The sequence below is a fragment of the Dipodomys spectabilis genome, unplaced genomic scaffold (genome assembly GCF_019054845.1).
Source record: "Dipodomys spectabilis isolate Male_0828 unplaced genomic scaffold, ASM1905484v1 ptg000210l, whole genome shotgun sequence".
Taxonomy (NCBI): Eukaryota; Metazoa; Chordata; class Mammalia; order Rodentia; family Heteromyidae; genus Dipodomys; species Dipodomys spectabilis.
The window spans coordinates 1,025,677-1,048,510 of record NW_024870887.1 but is presented as its reverse complement, the minus strand read 5'-3'; the positions used below and the strand labels follow the sequence as shown (position 1 = coordinate 1,048,510).

General features: G+C 47.7%; 1 protein-coding gene across 1 annotated transcript; it reads right to left on the bottom strand.

Moving 5' to 3' along the window:
* Positions 1–6,682: 6,682 nt before the first annotated feature.
* Positions 6,683–21,155, bottom strand: Mfsd2b (major facilitator superfamily domain containing 2B). The gene is made up of 14 exons (XM_042696720.1): positions 21,076–21,155; positions 15,091–15,216; positions 12,936–13,060; positions 12,262–12,385; positions 11,882–11,960; positions 11,656–11,786; positions 10,565–10,655; positions 10,349–10,470; positions 9,851–9,934; positions 9,556–9,636; positions 9,308–9,417; positions 8,868–9,011; positions 8,311–8,487; positions 6,683–6,776 (listed from the first exon to the last, which is right to left on the bottom strand). The coding sequence occupies exons 1-14, from the start codon at positions 21,148–21,150 to the stop codon at positions 6,752–6,754; spliced, it is 1,494 nt and encodes a 497-aa protein (XP_042552654.1). The 5' UTR covers positions 21,151–21,155; the 3' UTR covers positions 6,683–6,751.
* Positions 21,156–22,834: the final 1,679 nt, after the last annotated feature.

Below are 22,834 nucleotides of genomic sequence, written 5' to 3'. Positions count from 1 at the left end.
TTTCTGAAAATTTCACTGAATCCAAGATAGTTCCAAAACATCAGTGTATTATTCTTCTGAGTAAAATGCCAGAGCGGGAAGAACCCCAGATCCTTTTGGGTGGACGTGACACTTCCCAGCCTTCAGACAGCATCATGGATTTCCATTACTGCAGCATAGCTGATCGATCAGGGAGCAGCAAGCCAGAGCCCATCTGCGGATATGTTCTCCATTAGCAGAGAGATCGTCCTCCTTCCTTTAAAATTATCCAGGAAGGAAATATTTTGTTCCCTTGGGGCCTTCTATCTGTCTGTTACAGATTATGAGGATGGAGCTAGGCTAGGAAAGAAGCAAGGAGCCATTTTGTGGTTCAAATGCATTAGACATCTGCTGGGGTAATGGAAGGGGAGGCCACTTGTCTGTAATCAGTGGCTTGAGAGTGGTGGCTAAGGACAGTCTGAGGTTTGTCTGAGGCTCCATTTGTGAAGGAAGTGTCTGGCTTGTGATGAAATGACAACTATTAAGAAGCCTGAAGAGGGGACTAAGGGGCCCTTGAGTAAGGTCAATGTGCATGTCTCAGGATGTATGTTACAATCACCTTTCTCAGTCCAAAGCCTCAATAATAGAGGCTGAAGTTGCTGTGAATGTTTTGATGCTATTTTCTTTGTGATTATTACTGGTATAGAGAAATACTCTTGCTTTTACTTATGTATTGGTCATCTTGATATTTCTTCTTCTGGTAGACACAGTCCAGAATATCAATTGTTTCGAAGTGAAATCTGATTCCTTAACAACTTTTATACACAACAGCATTTCCTTGGCCTCTACTGTTACTATGACTATTGGAACCATAGTAACGAATCCAGTATTTGCAATAATTTTTTGGAAAGAAGCACTAAATCTTTAAATTGTCATTTAATGTTACATTAAAAATATTTTGCATAAACAGAAGTATTATTTATAAATCTCATTTTACACCCACGTTTTTCTCAATTTTGGCTTAGTATTATTTGATCCAAGCTACACACACACAGTTTATACATTACTATATATTTATTACAAGTATATGTCGTACATATGGTATAGAATAGCTTAGTAATATAATGAACTATATACCACCTAATTTAATAAACTCTTCAAGCTCCCTGAGTGTCGCTTTTTGATCCTGTCTACATAGCACCGGAGGTAACTAGTGTTTTGATTATTGTACTTGTTGTTTCTTCATTCCTTTTCTTGCTCAGGGATGGGGTTTCACTACCACATTTTACACACTGGCTGAAACATTATAATGTTTATCTTTCTTCACTTTTTTTTTTCTTGTCAGTTGTGGGGCTTGAACTCTGGGCCTGGGCACTGTCTCTGAGCTCTTCAGCGCAAGGTGAGTGCTCTACCACTTGAGCTACTGCACCACTTCCAGTTTTCTGGCGGTTAATTGGAGATAAGAGTCTCACAGACTTCCTGCCTGGGCTGGCTTTGAATCACGATCTTCAGATCTCAGCCTCTTGAGTAGCTAGGATTACAGGCATGAGCTACCGACACTCAGCTATTTTCTTCATTTTTAAGCTTTATAAAAATGGCATTGAGTTGTCTACAATCTGTGGCTTGCTTTCATTGACTTACTGTTATTTCAAAGAATCATCCTTGTTATGCGTGTATTACTTTACTGTTGCATTGCCACACTCATCTATACTGTTATAGACATTTAGATTGATCCAGGTTTAATTTTTAAAATTAAAACCATATTGCTTTGGATGCTCTTATAAATGTCTTTTTGTGCAAGGGTTTACAAAGTCTCTATAGAGGCCAGACACAGTGGCTGAAATCTGTAATCAGAGGTAGTTGGGAGATCAGAGGATCAAAGTTCAGGGCTAACCTAGACATAAAAGTTGGTGAGGCTTCATCTCAATCAGTGACTGGACACAGCAGCACACACGTATTATCCTAGCTTTGGGGGAAGCGTGATGGCTGGGCATAGTGGGGTACACATTATCCCAGCGACATGGGAAAGCCTAAGCAGGCGGATCACAGCCCAGGCCAGCCTGAATAAAATGAGCTAACAATAGCAATAATAGAGGACAGATAATTTTGAAAGACATTTTGAAAAAGTATAGATATGTGAGCAAAATTAACAGCATTCATTCATTCATTTGCAGTACTGAGGACTGAGCCCTAGGTGCCTGCACTCTGCCATTGAGCTGACCCCCAGCCCTGTTTATTAGCTTTGATTTTTTTGCATTTTGTTTGTTGGATAAGGTATTGCTAATTTGCCAGTAGTGATCTTGAAATCACAATCCTCCTTTGTACCTAGAAATTATGTGTTCATCACACCGAGCAATTACATACATTAATTGTACAAATTAATGGGATTCACTGTGATATGCCACACAATAAACTATTTATAGATATAGCGCATGCAGTTTAATGAAGTATGATAAGAAATAACAAAAAATTCAACATAAAACCTTTTTATTCTTATGTGCGTATTGCAGAGCTCAGTTGATGTGGGAAAGGTCTCAGTCCTCCATTAGCCTTTAAGTCATTGTGCAATCTATTGTGCATTTCCCTGCCCTTAATTTTGTGAAAATACATTTCCTAAGAAGTAAATGGTACCCAAAAAGCCAAGTAAAAGTTATGGTATCCTCCCAGGACAAGAAGAACACATGCCGTGCTTAATTCAAGTGATAAGAATTTCAGATTGTTATAGATTTACGCCTATAATCCTAGCTACTCAAGAGGCTGAGATTTGAGGATCATGGTTTGTAGCCAGCCTGGGCAGGAAAGTATAAAACTCTTTATCTCCACTTAACCACCAAAATAATAATAATAAGGAAAGAAAGAACGAAAAAGCTGGAAATGGAATTGTGGTATAAACTGTAGAGTGCCATCCTTGAATGAAAAAGCTAAAGGACAGCACCCAAGTCCTGAGTTCAAGCCACAGTACCACAAATTCAGTTTGAAAGGTGCTCTCTCTTTAGAAATTGAGTGTCATTAAGAGAACAGTGAAGCGAGTCTGAATACTGAGCTCTGTGCATCCTGAGCATTCTCAGGTTTCCCTTAACAGCGGTCTTGGGACCATATTCCACAGAATACCAAGGGCCTAAGTGTCCACCACCTCCCACTACTGCCATCAGTTATGATTCCATTGATGAGCTCCAAGTCATTTACAGAAAGCCTTGCCAGCAGACAACCAGGCCTTTCAGGGAATATTTCATCTTCAATCCATAATAGATATCAAGTTACATAATTGTTTTATTAAAGTTCTCCTGTGTTCTCTTCTAATCATTTGTTAGATCTTACACTTAAGTCTTTAAGCCATTTTGAGTTGATATTCTGTATCTAGCTATCCAGTTTTCCCAGCACATGTACGCTACCACTGTGTGCCTGGCACCTTTGTCAGACATCAAAAGTCTTTTGTTTTTGTTTTTGTTTTTGTCAGTTGTGGGGCCTGAACTCTGGGCCTGGGCGCTGTCCCTCAGCTCTTCAGCCCAAGGCTAGTGCTCTACCACTTGAGCCACAGCACCACTCCCAGTTTTTCTGTTTATGTGGTGCTGAAGAATCGAACCCAGGGCTTCATGCATGCAAGGCAAGCACTCTACCACTGAGCCACCTTCCCAGTCCCCATCAAAAGTCTTAAGTGCATCTTTCTGTTCTCTTAGATTGGTGTACGTGTCTGTTCTTATGTCACTATTGTGCTGTTTTGGTTACCACACTGCTCTGTTATATATTTTAAGGTCAGGTAGTTGATGCTTCTGGCTTTGTTCTTTTTGGCTCAGAATTTGTTTGCTTTTTTTTTTTTGTAGTCCATGTAAATATAAAGACAGTTTTTTTTCTATTTCTATAAAGAATATCATTGATATTTTGATAGAATTGTATTGGCCCTATTCAGGGACTATGTTGCCATTAAGAATTATATTTACAGCCAGGCGCTGGTGGCTCACACCTGAAATCTGAGGATTGCGGTTCAAAGCCAGCCTGGGCATCAAAGTCCGTGAGACTTTTATCTCCAATTAACCACTCATAAAACCAGAGTAGCGCTGTGACTCAAGTAGTAGAAAAGAAAGAAAGGAAGGAAGAAAGAAAGAAAAAAGAAAGAATTTATGCTCTAGGTGCTGGTGGCTCATGCCTATAATCCTAATATTCAGTAGACTGAGAACTGAGATCATGATTTGAAGCTAGCCTAGGCAGAAAGGTCTGGGAGACTCCAGTTAACAAGCAAAAAGCTGGAAGTCAAGCTGTGGCTGAGGTTAGCCAATCTTAAGCAGGAAAGCTGGTATGTTAAGAGAGCCAGACTTGGAAGTGGTGCTGTGGCTCAAGTGGTAGAGTACTTGCTTTGAGCTGAAGAGTGCAGGGACAGCACCCAATCCCAGAGTTCAAGCCCCACGACTGACAAAAAAAAAAAAAGAGAGAGCCAGACTTAAGGGAGAGCACCCAGGCCCTGAGTTCAAGCCCCAGTATTGGCACATGAGTGTACATGTGTGTACATGCACATACACAGAGAGTGATACTTACAAGCCAGGCACCTGTGGCTCACTTAGAATCCTAGCATTTGAGAAAACTGAAATCTGAGGATAGGGAACTAGGTTTAGAGCCAGCCCAGGCAAATCTGACACTCTTAATTTCCAATTAACTAGCAAAAAGGCCAGAACTAGAGACGTGGCTCAAGTAGAGTACCTGCTATGAGTGAAAAACCTGAGCAAGAGCATGAGGTTCTGAGTTCTGGTCCTGGTACAAGCATGCACATGCTCACGCATGCACCTGTGCACTCACACATATACACACACACAGGTTATTATAGGTGTCACACACCTATAATGCTAAGGAGGCTAAAGCAGTACAATATTCTTGCTACACAGAGACTGTATCCAAAAACTAAAAAAGGATCTCTTCTCAGGCCTATTTTTTTTTCTTCCTGGTTTGCTAAATTCTTTTACGCTGAATGAGGTTTTTTTGTTCATTTGTTTTTTTGCCAGTCTTGGGGCTTGAACTCAGCGCCTAGGCACTGTCCCTGAACGTCTTTTGCTCAAGGCTAGCACTCTACCACTTGAGCTACAGCATCCACTTCTGGCTTTTTCTGTGTATGTGGTGCTGAGGAATTGAACCCAGGGCTTCATGCATGCTAGGCAAGCACTCTAATGCTAAGTCACATTCCCAGTCCCTGAATGATGTTTGTGTGTTTCTCTCTTCAGGGTTTTAGTTTGTTTTGTTTCCCTTAGCAGGAAAGACAGGATTTTTGAATGGAGTGGAACTAATAGAGGTTACCATTAGTTGACTAGCATCAAGGATTTCCTTGGTCTGGTACTTGATCAGGTACCATTCATTTTAAACCACTTAGCCATCCTGAGGCTTCAGGCATGAAAGTCCGCTAGTCAAGGAGCTGAGTTAGGAAGATCGTTTGAGTTCAGAGCCAGCTTGGGCAATACAGTGAGACCCCATCTTAAAATAGAAAGAAAGGCTCAGATTTGCTGAATAAATCAACAAACCTCTTATAAAAGATGAAAGCAATGTTGCCATACTGGAGTTCATTCTGTCAGCTGCACTGTTTCCTTGGTTGCGGAGGCCAACGCCAAGTTCAATGGGCTAAGGAGTGCAGGATGAGGAAGAAGAGACAAATGGCAAGGGTTGCAGAGACTGGAGATGAGGCAGATCATTTGGAGGAAGAAAAGCTTCTTAGCTGTCCTTTAGGACAACAGTATGCTACACATTTACCCATTGATTTGATTTACTCATTGATTTGGTAAACCTTTATTCTGTGGGCTCTGAGGATACAGCAGCTTGTCTAATGTGAGGATCTCCACCCCTTCCCGGACCTCAGTCCACATAAGCTACCGTTGCCTGTGCCACAGGGGCTCAGCTTGGGATCTTTGAAAGGATGGGAGGAGGGCTAGGAAGGTGGCTCAGTGGTAGAGCACCTGCCTTGCATCCATGAGGCCCTGGGTTCAATTCCTCAGCACCACATAAGCAAAAAGAAAAAAGCCGGAAGTGGCCTGTGGCTCAAGTAGTAGAGCGCTAGCCTTGAGCTGAAGAGCTGAGGGACAGTGCCCAGGCCCAGAGTTCAGGCCCCACGACTGGACTCAAAAAAAAAAGAAAGGATGGGAGGAATTTGGCTCTCAAATGGCTTCCCTGATTGTAGGCAGTATCTGGTGCCGGTTTTAATGGCACTGGACAGTCTCCCTTCCTCAGGGAATTCAGGCAGCGGGCTGTCCACAGGTGCAAGACATGGCCTCTGTGGAAGATAAGCCCTTTGATTTTTTTTGGGAAAAAAATCTGGTTGGATCTCTCTCTTCCCTAAAGCCATGCCCTCCGTGCTTTTTTTTTTTTTTGTCGGTCATGGGGCTTGAACTCTGGGCCTGGGCGCTGTCCCTCAGCTCTTCAGCTCAAGGCGAGCATTCTACCACTTGAGCTACAGCACCACTTCCGGTTTTCTGGTGGTTTATTGGAGATAGGAGTCTCAGGGTCTCTCCTGCCCCGGCTGGCTTTGAACCGCTATCCTCAGATCTCGGCCTCCTGAGTAGCTAGGATTACAGGCGTGAGCCACCAGCGCCCGGCTGCCCTCCGTGCTTTTATGGGATAGGTGCAGGGTGGAAATCCCCTGGGTGACATCACAGAAAAGTCCACAGTCCAGGGACAACACTTTGTGCTAAGGGCCAGGAAGAGAGAGGGTAAGGGAGAGGGAGGGGAGAGAGAGAGGAGGGAAAGAGGAGAGAGGGGAGAGAGAGACTTGAAGCCCAGAAGAGGCAGGCTTCTGCTCCGGTGCACCGAAATCCTCTTGAACTTAAGTGAGGCTGTAGCTGGTCCTCCTACAGGCAAGGGAAGACACCAAACAGAAAGATGGGATGAGACGTGGTCTCCGCCCCGCTACAGAACTCCACTGCAGTTTCAGTGATGGTCCTTAACCTTCCAGCAAACTCCACCCCACCCCCAGCACTCTACCCAGTCCTATCAAGCAAGTCCCATCCACTGGGCTTCATTGATGGCTCTGAGGCCATAATGAGCACGGAAAAGGCTGCTGCTTCTGTTGCTTACTGCCACATGTGTAGTCCTGTTGGGGGGGGGGGATGCATGCATACCAGTGTACACTGGGCTAGTCACATTGACCTAGCAGCACAGTCTCTAAGCACCTATTTGGCCCCAGGCTCTGTGCTGGGTGGCTCTTAAGATATAGAAGTAAAATACAGCTTCGGCCCTCAAGATCCCCACATTCTCCTGGAAAAAAAACCAGACAGTGAGCAGATCTCTGCAGTGGGATTGGAGCTGTGGTAAAGAAGGGGCAAGGTCAGAGCTCCCAGCAACTGTGGGAAGAAAAGCACGAGTCCCCCAGGGAAGAAGATGGTGGCTTTCACTGACACGGTGACAAGGGAGAAGCTGATGGGGGGCTGGGGGAAGATGAGTTTGGTTTAGGATTCCTGGAGACTGCCTGATAAACTTAGGGGATGGCAAGGGCAGATGTCCAGGTGAGAGATGGATGTGGATGTGGGCCAGGAAGGCAGGCTGAGGTGGAGGGCAGCTTTATAACGCACCAAATGTGAGGCGCTATAGCGAGGTGCACTCTTTAGGCAGGTTGGGCACCCAGGATAATAGAGGAGTGAAAGAACGGGATGAGAGGAGGGGCCCTCACATATCCCCATCCACCAGTATCTGAGGACAAAGACTGAGATGGGGAACTAAAGAGCAGAAAACTTTTTTCCTTCCTGTCTTGGGGCTTGAACTCTGGGCCTGGGCGCTGTCCCTCAGCTCTTCAGCTCAAGCCTAGCGCTTTACTATACTACTTGAGCCACAGCACCACTCCTGGTTTTCTGTTGGTTTATTTGGTAAGACTCTCATGGACTTTTCCTGCTGGGACTTGCTTTGAACTGTGGTCCTCAGATCTCAGCCTCCTGAGTAGCTTGGATTGTAGGCATGAGCCACTGGCACCCGGCTCAGAAAGCATTTTTAAAAACCCAAAGCAAATTGTGTCATTTTGCTCAAGCAAAGGCAGAATATTAGCTGGGCACTGGTGGCTCATGCCTGTAATCCTAGCTACCTAGGAGTTTGAGATCCGAGGATCGAGGCTTAAAGCCAGCCTGGGCAGAAAAGTCCCTGTGAGACTTTTACTTCTAATTAACCACTCAAATATGGGAAGTGATGCTGTGGCTTAAAGTGGTAGGGTGTTAGCTTTGAGCAAAAGAGTTCAGGGACAGTGTCCAGACCCTGAGTTCAGGCCCCACAACTGACCAAAAACAAAAGGGCACGACACTCAGCTTGGGTCATACAAGTGTATCTGCAGGCTGGCATTCGTGAATTCTCTAAGCTTGTAGCTCTTCTTGTGTGTACCCATCTATGCAGGCTGCCCACCTTCGAATGCTTAGCTGGAGGGAGGTGTCCGGGCGTGGCACCTTGGGAGTGGGGCCAACCATGAGGATGCACAGGCCAGTGATGATCATGCAGGTAGGCAAGGCACCGATGAGGACCTTGAGGGTGACCACCACCTCCTCTGCCTGCTTGCAGGCACCCACTGTGTACCCTGCAAACCTAGAGACCCCATCCCACCCAAGCTGGTCAGTCCTGCTGAGCCTGATTCCTTGGATGCAGGAATCACAGAGACCCCACCCCCACCCCCGTCCCGGCATTCCTGAAACTTGGCTTCATTTTCTGGCCAGATCACCCTAATTATGGAGGAGGGATCTCTCAAGCCCCCCCCCCCAAATGGGTGTAACCCCCATGAAAGATCCCTCACTTATGTGGGAGTTTCCTCATAGGAAAACTCAGGAAGGAAATCTCCCTATGTTCCACAGAGCCTGCACCCCGACTCATGGGTAACCCGTAACTAAGTAGTCTATGTGGGCTTTGCCCTCATCTTCCCACACCCCTGGTCTTTTTTGCCTGTGGTCTATTCCAACCCTGGGACTGACTCCAGACTGAGGGTGGAGATGCCCAGGGCGAATGCGCCTGAAAGCTTGGTGAAGAAGACATAGGATGAGTAGAAGATGGTCTCCAGGCCTGGGCCATGCTGGTGCTTCAGCTGGAAATCATCCACCACATCCGGCAGCATGGACCTGCGGACAGGTACATGGAGTGAGCTTTCATGATCCCCTAGAGAGCCAGCAGCCTGTGAGCTCTCTGGGGACACAGACCAAGTTGGAGTCTTCTGCACTCAGAACTGACCCACCACCAGTCAGCGGTACGTGTCCTCTTATTCCCCACCATTCCTGCCCTTAGGGAGGACTACAGAGGTTGAGCTTGGGATCCCATCTCCACGAGTTGGGTAAAGGAGCTGAGACGCAGCGATTGCTGTGAAGGAATGAGATAACCTTTATGGAAGCTCCCACCCATTTCCCTTCACCCAGCCTACCAGGGTAGCAGCAAGGACAGAGAAATGCTCATGCCAGAGAAGATGGCCACAACATATGCCACAGGTGCTGTGGGCACCGCTGCCAGCAGGATTGCAAAAGGCACCATCACCTGGGGAGAGACCCACAAGATGGATGGTCTCAATTCTTTGGCCTTTCATTCACCTGCTCACCCCCTCTTTGCTGCCAGGGCAGCAGGAGGGTCTCCAGGCGCCCTCCTCCCCCCAGCCTGCCTTCCTGCCTCACTCACACAGATCCCCAAAGCTGAAGTCTTCTTCCCAAATCGCTGCAGGACCCACTCCCACATCGGGGTGCTCACCATAGCTGCCACCTGTGAGCAGACAGCGTCATCACCCAGGGCCCTGAAGCCGACACCCTCTCCCAGGACCTCAGAGCCGACCTTGTGCTTGCTCCTGGTTTGAACCAGTAGCTATGAAACTTTGGCCCTGCCCCCACTTCCACCCTCAGCTGGCATGAGACCAGAAGATTGACCACACATGTCCTTCATTCAAGTCCCCGAGGTACCACCGCCCAGGTCCCCTCACCAGGATGGTTATCACCAGGCTCTGGACATGGTCGTGTAGCCGGGAGGCATGCATGCAGAACAGGACCAGGTAGTTCTGTTCCACCTGAGGGATGGACAGCAAGTGGGCGTGGGCAGGAAACAGCAGAATTTCAGAAGTCCAGGGCAAGGGCAGGAGCTCCAATCTGCCTTCTTCTTGGGGACCTTGAACTCAGAATGCTGCCAGTAACGTGGTTCCTCTATAGAAGACTCATCCCTAGGTACCATTCCTAGTCCTTACCCAGCCAAGATCAGATGGACCTGGCTCGAGTTCAGACAACACTTGAGGAAACTACCACTGGTGAGCCTCTACAGCACGAGCCCCACCCGCTCTTTCCTGCCAGGCACTGTGCCTCTGATCCATGTGCCCTTCTCCTAGCACATGAGCCTCAGTAGCGCGATGGCTCACACACAGCTGTGAACCTCTGCAGGATCAGCATAGCCAGAGCCAATCAAGTGGTGATCACCCAGCTGGAGATACCTGAACGGCCGCTGAGATGAACAAGAAGGAGAACACTAGAATCAGGTAGGGTGGGTGCCTAGCAGTGAGGCCCAGCCCAGCCAGGAAGCTCAGGCCTTGGCCTGAGGCTGCGGCAGAGGGGTCTGCAACAAAGGAAGAGGACGACTTAGCTTGAAGAAAGTTCAAGAGGAGCCCTGTCCAGCTTCCGCCTCCCAACCCTTCAATGTACCGCCATACCTGGCTTTTCCTTCACACCTAGGCCCAGCAAAGTACCACAGATGGGGTAAGTCACTGCAACCACTGCAGCTGCAATGGTGTAGAGACGAGTCTGCAGAACAGGGCAGAACTGGACTGTGAGTAATGTCTCCAACCCATAAAGGCAAGGCAAAAGTACCCCCAATGGGAACCAAGGGAGCCTCAGCCAAAACCCAAGGAAAGCGAGTTGACCACAGTATCTCCTACCCAGAAAGGAAGCATGGAAGGGTCAGAGTGCTCACTAGTCTGACTTAGCAAACAACCACTGCAGTGTGATGCCTGATGACCCAGATGAATCCAGAAAACCAAAAATGGCTCAAGGAAAATACAGAGGTAATACAAAGACATTTGAAAACATGCCAGGGGCTGGGCAGTAATCCTAGCTACTGGAGAGGCAGAAGCACGAGAATGAAGAGTTGGAGAGTAGCCTGGGATACATGGTGAGACTGTCTCAAATGAAAAGAAAGAAAAAAAGGCCAGGCAACGGTGGCTCACACTTACAATCCTAGCTACTCAGAAGGCTGAGATCTGAGGATCACAGTTCAAAGCCAGCCTGGGCAGGAAAGTCTGTAAGACTCTTATCTCCAATAAACCAACAGAAAAGCAGAAGTGGCACTGTAGCTCAAGTGGTAGAGTGCTTGCGTTGAGCTGAAGAGCTCCAGGACAATGCCCAGGCCCAGAGTTCAAGCCCCACGACCGACAAAAAGCAAAAAAAAAAAGAAAAATTCAAGCGGTGGGTTATATTGGTACAGGAAAGAGACGGGGCGTGCAGGGCTCTGGCGACCCCTTCCTCCCCTGCCTAGTGTCATGCCCCACGCATCCCTTACCTGGGTGGGCCTCCTCCCCCGGACACGGCCTGCCCACCTGTTGGCTTATGTTATGTCAAGAAGGAAGCAGAGGAGGAAGGTTTAACAGAGGATGGGCCTGGACTTGGGGCTCATAAACTCAGCTAGAGAAGCAGAGAAGAAATGCAGTGAGTCCCTCAGAGAGGAAGAGGTGGGGGGCAGGAGAAAGGCCCCCTGGGGGAAGGAGGCAACCCTGTGGAGCAGGTCCTGGTCACCTCAGGTACTTACTGTGTCTGGGGACACAGCCACAGGTTGGGAGACCACAGTGTCCTCACATTGCTGGGACTTGTTGGCGCCAGACACGATTAATCCGTGGACAGTGGCTCCAACCAGCGTCCCTATCATCTCCATGGTCATCCCTAGAGGCAGCATGCACAAGGTGACAGAGCCAGCTGCGCCGATCACAAGGGCAGCACCCCCCCCCCCCGCCCTGACCCCCCAGCGTCTCACTCACGGTATGTGGTGGCAGAGTCCCGCTCTCTGGGGCTGGGGGTGAGGATCATAGTGAGGGCTGTGTAGGGCACCTGGAAGAACTGGGGTGGCCCGGCCAAGCTTACGATGGCCCCCATCACCAAGATCATTGAGAGCTGAGCCCCCGCCCTGCCATGAGAAGGCTCCCCTGTTCTATTCCACCACACAGGTGCAAGATTGCTACACTGTTCAGAGTTACAGGTTAAAAGGCTAGAGCGGGCATCTGGCCCTGAGTAGGCCCAGGGATGCTAAAGCCACAGGCGCTGGTGGGCAGGTGAAGACAGTGGGTGGATCTTATCGCTCAAGTAGGGGCGACAGTGGAGCTTATCAGAACCAGGCTCAGTAAAGGAGGCCCCTGCTTACCGTAGATAGGGCCTGGAATAAGCAGTAGAAGGAGGTATACCAGAGGCCACGCAGGCTGATGAAGGGGGGCAGGAACCACAGGAAGAAGTAGGCCAGGGCGATGAAGGGCATGCAGCCCATTACCCTGCAGAAGCCCAGTTGTACAGAGCTTGCAGCACCAGGACAAAGTGCAAAGAACCAGCAAGGAGCCATCTCATCCTCTATCCTTTGGAAAGCTCGGGGCTGTAGCTTTCAGGGTGGGAGCCATGGAGATGGGGAAAAATGAGGGTAATGGGAAAAGGGATAAAGGGATTCCTCACTGGCACTTAGGTGGTACCATTCCCTGTATTCAAGACACTGGGGGACTCAGAGTGTAATTCAGTGGTAGAGAGTTTGGCCAAGCCCTGATTTCAATATGCCAGCAGGTGGGAGGAAGGTAGAAGACACCAGAACACAGCCTGTACCTCCTCTAAAGACCTTCTATAGGCTCCAGCCCCGCCTGATCACACTGAGCCCCCGGCCTCTGTGAGGAGAGTCTCTGAACTACAACATGATTCCCAGTCTAACCCAGTGCAGTACTACACTGTCCATTCCTGACCCCTAGCACTCACAGGTGTCCACTAGGAACTGTGGACAAGCAGGGACAAGATCAGGGTAGGGAATACCAGCATCTTAAGGACCAAGTGGCTGCTCACCAGGGCATGAGTCGTCCAGACCCTGTCCTCCTGCTTCTGTTGATTAAGAACCCAGCCAAAGGGTCGGCCACTGCCCCAGACACCTTCCCTGCGAACAGGACAAGTGATGCTTGTGCAGCAGGGATCTGAAACACACAGGGGAGGGGAACTGTAGCCAGGACTCTGAAGAGTCAGGTGATTCAGATCAGGGAACCCATGTGGGGCTAGAGACATGGTAGGAAGGGCTGCCGGCCTCCTGCAGGACACTAACCCTGGAGGCTCTAAAGGGCATCTGCAGAGAGGAAAGGGGCTGGAGGAGGGAGCTAACAGCTCCATGCTGCACTTTGCCATAGCTAATCTATCCAGTCACTTGTAGAGAAAATCCAGGAGACCCTCTTTGAAGCTGACCTCTTGCTTCACAATAAAAATAACCAATTGGGCGGGGCATGGATGGCTCATATTGTAATCCTAGCTACTCAGGAGGCTGAGATCTGAGGATTGTGGTTTGAAGCCAGCCCAGGCAAGAAAGTCCATGTGAGAAAAAAAAAAGCTGGAAGTGGAGCTGTGGCTCAAGTGGTAGAGTGTTAGCCTTAAGCAAGAAAGCTCAGGGACAGAATTCAGGCCCTGAATTCAAGCCATAGGACTGGCATGCACGTGTGCGTGTGTACACACACACACACACACACACACACACACACACACACACACAGTGTCCAATTGGTTTTTCTGGCTGTATACATGAAAAAAATTCAAATAGTACAGAAAAACTGCCTCAGGCAACTGGTAGAAGCATTCTGATAATCCTCCTTTCGTGCATTTATGTGCATTGGACATTTATACCTTTATATAAATGGGATCAGATCAGTGTCATTTAAAAAAAAAAAACATGGGTCATTTATTTGGGTTTTAGCTATGTCTCAAGTAGTAGAGCACAATGCCTAGCAAGTGCAAAACCCTGAGTTCAAAACCATAGTACTGCCAAAAAAAGGGGAAAAAAAAAGAATGCACTAAACAATTTCATTCTTGTCCAGTGTTCTATAATCCTAGTGACTAAAGAGGCTAAAATCTGAGGATTGTAGTTTGAAGCCAGCTCAGCAGGAAAGTCTGTGAAACTCTTATCTCCAATTAACTACCAAAAAAGCTAGAAGTGAGGCGGTGGCTCATGTAGTAGAGAGCTAACCTTGAACACAAAAGCTCAGGGACAATGCCTAGACTCTGAGTTCAAGCCTCAGGACCAACACACACACACACACACACACACACACACACACACACACACACACATTTCATTCTTTCTTTCCATCTTCCCCCATTCCATCTAATGACCAACATTAACAATCTAGCTTATGCTCTTCTGTACTTTCATATTTTAATGATATATAGACACACATGTATACCCATGCACACATGTATGCCCACATGCATGTGCATGTATGCACACACACATGGAACATGTCTTTGTTTTACTAAAATGGGATCACTTTTCTTTTTTGTTGGTTGTAGGGCTTGAACTCTGGGTCTGGGCACTGTCCCTGAGCTATTCAGTTCAAGGCTAGCGCTCTACCACTTGGGCCACAGCACCACTTCCAGCTTTTTCTGCTTATGTGGTGCTGAGGAACTCAGGGCCTCATACATGCAAGGCAAGCGCTCTACCACTGAGCTACCTTCCCAGCCTTCTCACTAGCTTTTCTTTTGACAGAACATCATGGAAATTCTTCTAAGTCAATTGGTCTAGATCATTCTTTTTTTTTTTTTCTACCAGTCCTTGGGGCTTGAACTCAGGACCTGGGCACTGTCCCTGAGCTGCTTTTGCTTAAGGCTAGTACTCTACCACCTGAGCCACAGCACCACTTCCGGCTTTTTCTGTTTATGTGGTACTGAGGAATCGAACCCAGGGTTTCATGCATGCTAGGCAAGCACTCTACCACTAAGCCACACTCCCAGCCCTAGATCATTCTTTTGAATGATTGCACCATGAATGTTTATACTTTCTCATTTCCCACTGCAATAAGCATCCATAGGGAGATTGCCTTCCGTTGTGGTTTTGTTCTTGTTATTAGGCCTGACTCAAGGGCATCTATTTAGGATGTTGGCAGTGGAACTGTAGGTGGGAGAGGAAAGACCCTACACCAAAGAAGATGTGAGCCGGGGGCTCTGGGCTGCTGCCCATACTCACCTGTGCCACATCAAGCAGGAATGGCTGCAGGTAGAAGGCTGAAGCACCGGAAGCCACCTGGTTGGGGACTCCACCAATCCCATAGCACACCTTTGTACAGAATGAGAGGCGACCAGCTCTGCTGTCCTGTGGGGAGACAGAAGAACTAGCTTCTAACTCCACAGACTCAAAACACACCCCATGGCTTCTGTAAGCACCTGAGGTCGCTCTGATCTCCTAAGGACTTGTCTAGCAACCTTGAGCCCCTAGGAGGGAAGATACTACCAAGGGGAATGAGAATTTTAAAAAAAGATTATAAATCTCTAAACCATGACCTCTAACCTTTTCTAGGGAGAAGTTCTTCCATACGTTTATTTCCCTCCATGCCTCCTGTTGCAGCCTGAATTATGTACTGTGTGCAATCAAAATGAACAGTGGGTCAAAAGACCTAGGCTTGGGTTCTTTCTTTGCTGTCTACTGTCTATGTAACCTGTGTGTGTGTGTGTGTGTGTGTGTGTGTGTGTACACATGTACACCAGTGCTGGGGCTTGAAATCAAGGCCTGTCAGCTTTTACACTCTACTAGTCGAGCTCCACTTCTAGCTTTATGGTGGCTAATTGGAGATAAAAGTCTCACGAACTTTGCAGTCCTGGTTGGCTTTGAATCACAATCCTTAGATCTCAGCCACCTGAGTAGGTAGGATTACACATGAGCTCCCAGCAACCAGGCTCCTGGGTAACCTTGAATAACTCATTATCTTTTCAATTCTTGTTTTCCTCTTCTGACGACTGCAGTATCACTGCTAACCTCACAAAGTTGTGATGAGGAAACAAGGCAGTAGCCCTGAGAATTGAGTATTAAATGTTCCTGACTTTTGCAAGCCAGCTGTTGAATCACTGATAGCCTGAGTCAGCGATGGTGAGAGCACACAGAAGTCGGCCAACATTATCAAGCAGAACTTTTTTCCTTTCTTTTCCTGGAAAGACTGTTTATCAGTCTACTACTGACACAAGTAATGTTTATAAGCCTGAAGTGTACATCTATCATAGGCCCTAAGCCATGCAGTGAACTCTGGGTACTTACTAACAGCTTGACAAGCATGTGGGCTTAGCCTGGGGCATGGTGACAGTGTAGCTCCTTGCAGCCTACTCCATAGCTCAAACCAACTTTTAACCAGTTTGTCTCCCTTGTCCATCTGCCTCAGGGCTCAGGGCTCAAATCCCAGGTTCATCTTTGATTTATCTTTTCAATTCCTATCTCTTTTTTTTTTTTTTTTTTTGGAGTAGATACTAGGGATTGAACTCAGGGCCTTGCATTATTGCTTGGCTTTTTCACTCAAGGTTGGCATTGTACCATTTGAACCACACTTCCACCTCTGACAGTTTGCTGTATAATCCATCTCTAATTAATTAATTGGAGGTAAGAATCTCTTGGATTTGCCTGTGTAGGCTGGCTTTGGACCTTCATCCTCAGATGTCAACCTTCTGATTAGCTAGGAGGCATGAGCCACCAGTACCTGACTCCAATTCCCATTGGGTTTATCAGTGACAGTCTCCTAAAGCTTCTTTGCTTCTGCTTTTGTTCCCTAGGTTCAACTTTCTACCCATCAGCCAGTGGTGCTTTAATAATGTAAATTAGATCAAGTCAGTTCTCTGCTTAAAGCCCCCCATTACAGTTAAAATGAAACTCTAAATTCCAAGTCCTTGCTATGCCTACTGGAGCTGACCCAGTCTCCGCTTTCTTACCTAGTACATTCAAATAGCTCTCCTGGGAGCTTTCATCATCATCATTCAAAGTGATCAACTGTAGTTGTTGTCTTTGCTTCTCATTTCTTTTGCTTTGAAGGCTCTTTTGTGTGTGTGTGTGTGTGTGTGTGTGTGTGTGTGTTGTGTGTTGTGTGTACTGAGGCTTAAATTCAAGGCTGGGGTATTGTTCCTTAGCTTTTTTACTCAAGTCTATAACTCTACCACTTGAGCAACACCTCCATTTTTAGCTTTTTGTTGGTTAATTGGAGATAAGAGTTTCATGAACTCTCCTGCCTGGGAAGGCTTTGAACCTTGATCTTCAGCTTGATCTTCTAAGTAGCTAGGATTGCAGGAATGAGTCATTGGCACCTGGCTTCTGTGTCTTCAAAAAGTTGACTCCTGTCATTCAGGTATGAGTTTAAATGTTAAGTCTTCAGAAGCGTTCCCTGGTTATGAAGTCTCTCAGCTCTACTTCCTGTCTGGTACATTCTCATTCTCATTCCTACCTCTCCTTACCAGGATGTAAGCTCTCTGAGGGTATCAACTAACTTTCATTTGTCATGATGCCTCTAGTCCCTAGAACAATGCTTGGCATATAGTATGCTCCATGAGGATGCTATGAAGTGATATTTCAAAAGACTCTAGGAGTTGGACACTAGTAGGTCACACCTAGCTACTCAGGAGGCTGAGATCTGAGGATCACAGTTCAAAGCCAGCCCCTGCAGGAAAGTCTGTGAGATTCTTTTTTTTGGGGAGGGGGGGGGTACAGTCGTGGGGGCCTGAACTCTGGGCGCTCTACCACTTGAGCCACAGCACCACCTCCAGCTTTTTTTCTTTTTGCTTATGTGGTGCTGAGGAATTGAACCCAGGGCCTCATGCATGCAAGACAAGCACTCTACCACTGAGCCACCTTCCCAGCCCATAGAGACTCTTTTTTTTTTTTGTCGGTCGTGGGGCTTGAACTCTGGGCCTGGGCGCTGTCCCTCAGCTCTTCAGCTCAAGGCGAGCGCTCTACCACTTGAGCTACAGCGCCACTTCCGGTTTTCTGGTGGTTTATTGGAGATAGGAGTCTCACAGTCTCTCCTGCCCGGGCTGGCTTTGAACCGCTATCCTCAGATCTCAGCCTCCTGAGTAGCTAGGATTACAGGCGTGAGCCACCAGCGCCCGGCATCCATAGAGACTCTTATCTCCTATAAACTACTTAGAAAAAAACTGGAAGTGGCATTGTAGCTCAATTGGTAGAGTGCTAGCCTTGAGAGAAAAGGCTCAGGGACAGCGCCCAGACCCTGAGTTCAAGCTACACTCCGCCCTCACACACCAATGCTCATGAAAGATGCTGGGAATTCTTCTTTCTCATCTTTAGTTTGAGGGTGGAATTGGATGTGGGGTTTTCCTGCCCAGTTTAGTATCTTATAGATACCACAGGCAGGGTCTTTATGAAGGCAAGGTCTTTCCAGATAAGGTTTATCACACCCTTACATACTCTTCCTACCCACAGGAGAAAACCACGCTCAATGCAGGATGTGTTCTATTCTGACATTTGTGTATTATTTCAGCTTCCAGGAAAGCTTGATAGGCAGAATCCAGCATGACAGCCCCACTCAAATAATGGGTCTCTTGTTTCCCCCTAAATGGGCCTCCTAGGTTAGATAGAGCATAGAAAGCCTAAAAGAACTTGCAGCTGGAACAAGGGATAGAACATACAGTTGTGGAGTCTCCAAAAGGACAATGTTACCTACATAAATCAACAGTCCTTCACAGTCAGTCTTACAGTCAGACAAACTAGCAAGGTGACCCCTTTGCTGAGTTTGAGTTTCCTCACTTGTAATAAGGCACTTCATAGCGCTGTTAGAATTAAATGCTGACACATTATTCTGAACAATATTCGTTTTTTCTCTCGCCATTCATTTCAACCTAAAATTAAAAATTTCTCTGGAAATGAGTTCCCAGAGCCCCCCGCCCACCTCTCTCTTTTCCTCTACCCCACCCCTTGCCATACCCCACATCTGCTTCTAAAGAGATGAAGTCTCAAGCTGTTGCCAGAACTTTTGACCTTCAGGGGTCTTCCTATCTAGCCTCCTGGGTAGTTGGAACTACAGGTAGGTGCCAAGGCACCCAGCTCTCTCACTTTCTTTGTAGGAGGCCAAAGTCCTTTTGCAGATCCTGACAGTAAACAGTCAAATGAAGAGGGACTGGGGTGATGGTCAGCTGACACTACAGATTGCCTTGACTACTGGGGTGAGGTAGATGTTAAATTAAGTTTAACAACCCAGAGCCTCCCAGCAGAGCCAAGGAGCCAACATGAGCCTCAGGACCCAGGAGCCCTTCTGGGTTCTCACCTGTCTCTTTCCTGGCCCCTGGAGCCAAGTGCCAGGGCAGGAGGCTAGGGCTAAGCACAAGAGCTGCCTGGAGCCTGGGAAAGCCGAGTCCACCGTCTGTACTCTACCTGCCAGGGCGAAGCCCTCAGGGAGGGCCTGGGACAAGAGCTCTAGACTGGGGGTCAGGATGCTCGAGACCCTCCTTGACCTCGCCTGAAGTTGAGTGCATTTGTCAAGTTCCTTCACTTGGCTGGGTTGGACTTCCTATCCTTTTCTCTTGGGGCATCCCCATATCCTTTTTTTTTTTTTTTTTGCATTTTCTTTTTTTGGGGGGGGGTCCAGTCGTGGGGTCTGAACTCTGGGCCTGGGCGCTGACCCTCAGCTCTTCAGCTCAAGGCTAGCGCTCTACCACTTGTGCCACAGCACCACTTCTGGCTTTTTTCTTTTTGCTTACATGGTGCTGAGGAATCAAACCCAGGGCCTCAGGCATGCAGGGCAAGCGCTCTACCACTGAGCCACCTTCCCAGCCCTGCATTTTCAATTTTTTAAAGTTATGCACATTGTTACAGGTAAATTTTCCTTTATGTCACAAAAATATAGTGGCAATAACAAGGAAGCAATCACAATATTTCTTCTTGTAAGATGCTTATTGAAACTTTCATATTTGTTCTAAGTATTTTAATCTTCATTACTGCTGTGATTTAAGAATTTCATGGGTGGTGGGAGGGGGGAGGATGGGAAGGGATGGGAAGGGGAAACAGAGGAGGCAACAATGCTTGATAAGAAATGTACTCGTTGGGCTGGGAAGGTGGCTTAGTGGTAGAGTGCTTGCCTTGCGTGCATGAGGCCCTGGGTTCGATTCCTCAGCACCACATAAGAAAAAAGAAAAAAGCCGGAAGTGGCGCTGTGGCTCAAGTGGTAGAGCGCTAGCTTTGAGCTGAAGAGCTGAGGGACAGCGCCCAGGCCCAGAGTTCAGGCCCCACGACCGGACCCAAAAAAAAAAAAGAAAGAAATGTACTCGTTATCTTGCCCATGTAATTGTAACTCCTCTGTGTGGTATTCTCACAATAAAAAAAAATTTTTTTTAAAGAATTTCATTACTCCCACTTTATTAGTGAGCAAATTAAAGCTTTTAGAATTTATTTTCCAAACTTACACAACTAAGTCTAGGTTTCTGGACACAAAGTCTGTAGTAGTCATTTTTTTAAATCCATACCTTTAGTTTACTACACATGTCCTGAAACAGTCTATGGAAATGTCACTAAAGAAAACATCATAGGAAGTGGCGCTGTGGCTCAAGCGGTAGAGCGCTTGCCTTGAGCTGAAGAGCACAGGGACAGCGCCCAAGCCCAGAGTTCAAGCCCCATGACCGACAAAAAAAAAGAAAAGAAAACATCATAGTTCTTGCAGCTACTCTTTACAGAGTTTCATCTCAGACAACATATTAATGCAACAAATCGTTAAAATTCAGCTTTTCAATAGTATACGTTTCTTGCAATTGTTCCTTTTAATGATTATTCTCAGTTTACATTTGTGTTAGCAATTCTGAGCTAATTCATTAACATTTCTGTCTCAAATTTTATACCCCTACAAATCTCTGAAGGTATTGATGCATGCTTGTGAAAAGAATGCATGCTATAACACAAAGGTAACAACAAAAATGCAAATTCAATAGATACAAGCAGCAAAACACCAACATCCTGAAGGTATACTTGCTGTGATAAATTGTCCCCAGATACTAGGTAAGTATCTGCCAAGACACAAAGGCCACGGACCACTAACTGGTTCCAAGTTTGAGGCTCAGGTGTGCTTTGAAGAATGCACAGTAGGAGAGTAAACGGATTTCTGTAAGGATCATGATAAATAATTTCAATATCATAATACATTTCATCTCCCCTTTTCTGGGACCCTTTCCCTCCCCTCCCCACCTCCCCAGGACTCACCGATCCTGGCTCTTCGCAGCGCTGCGTCTCCACAGGTGGGACGGTGGTGGGTTCTGGGGATGGGGATGCAGCCATGGCGTGCAGCAACTAGGCTCTGTCTACAACGGTGGCCCGGCCGGGGGCCTCCAAGGCACCCAGGGAAGGGGGTGTGTCCCGGGGAAGAGGCGTGTCCTCCTGGGACAGGGGCGTGTCCCCGGGAAGGGGGCGTGTCCCCAAGGCCACACCCCTGCTCCAGCAGCTCGCGCGACACCCTGCCACCGGGGAGAGGGTGGTTTCGGTCGTCCGGGGGGCAGCTGGCCCAGGGCCGACCATGTTCGGGGGAGACCAGCAAGTGCCAGCGATGTGACCCAGGTGGAGCCCTGCGGCGACATTCCAGGGCTGAGAACCGGGAAATGGCTTAAAAGCGAAGCAACCGAATGCACTGGTTTGTATGTATGATCACCGGACACGCTTTTGAACTGCGGATCCAGCAGCGGATTTCCCAAGCCCCGGTTTTCCACCTGTCACACAGGCCGGGGGCCCAAGCGCCGGGCAGTGGAAGCACGCACAGTGCCGGGGAATATATCCCACCCGGAAAGGGCCTTCCCAGCAAGTATGGGCTGGCAAGGTGCTCAGGGGTAGAGTGCTAGCCGAGCACGCAGGAAGCCCTGGGCTCCGTCCCTCAGAACCACACACACACACAGAAAAGGCTGGAAGTGGCGCTGTGGCTCAAGTGGTAGAGTAAAAAGAAGCTCAGGGACAGTGCCCAGGTCCCTGATTTGTTAGGCCTTTACCTAACTCCAATGTCCAAGGAAGTTTGGGTTCTGATTAACTCACTTTTAGGGTAGATTCAGGTCTCAGTAATGCTGGGAGCAATTGCTTTTTCTCAGGCCATTCCCAGCTTTCTGAGGCAGAGAATGGCATTCCAATTCTCTTTATCAGACCTCAGGGCTCAGCATTCACAGATTCCCACAGGCTGGGAAGGTGGCTTAGTGGTAGACTGCTTGCCTAGCATGCATGAAGCCCTGGGTTGGTTTCCTCAGTACCAGATAAATAGAAAAAGCCAGAAGTGACACTATGGCTCAGGTGGTAGAACGCCAGCCTTGAGCAAAAGAAGCTCAGAGACAGTGCCCAGGTCCCGAGTTCAAGTCCTAGGATTGAAAATTAAAAAAAGCATTGTAGGCCTCATAATAGGCTATAGCTTTAAACGCTTCAAAAACAATAGAAGCAATCTTTGTGACATTAGGTTAGCCACAGTTGTTCTTGAAGACACCACATTATGTATGTATATTGTAAGGGTTGCTGAAAGGAAACTCCCACGTGCTTCAAGGAAAGATGGTTTATTGAGCAGGGCAGAGAGTAAACTTCCAGCCATACAAAATGGAGGTGTGTGGGGGCCGTCAAGCAAGATATTATACAGGGGAGGGCGTGAGAGGGAGTGTGGCCACAGGGGAAGCAGAAGTAACCTCAGACTCTGGGTGCCTTCCCACTGCACCGGGGCATGCCAGGATTGCACCTGGGTTACAGGTGCTGGGTGGGGACCAGGATGCAAGGGGAGAAAACCAAGGGAAGGGGCCTAACGTGTGTATATGTTGGTTGTGGGGCTTGAACTCTGGGCCTGGGTGCTGCCCCTCAACTCTTCAGCCCAAGGCTAGAGCTCTACCACTTGAGCCACAGCGCCATTTCTGATTTTCTGAGTGGTTTATTGAAGAGTCTTGTGGACTTTCCTGGCCAGACTGGCTTTGAACCTCAAGCCTCAGATCTCAGCCTCCTGAGTAGC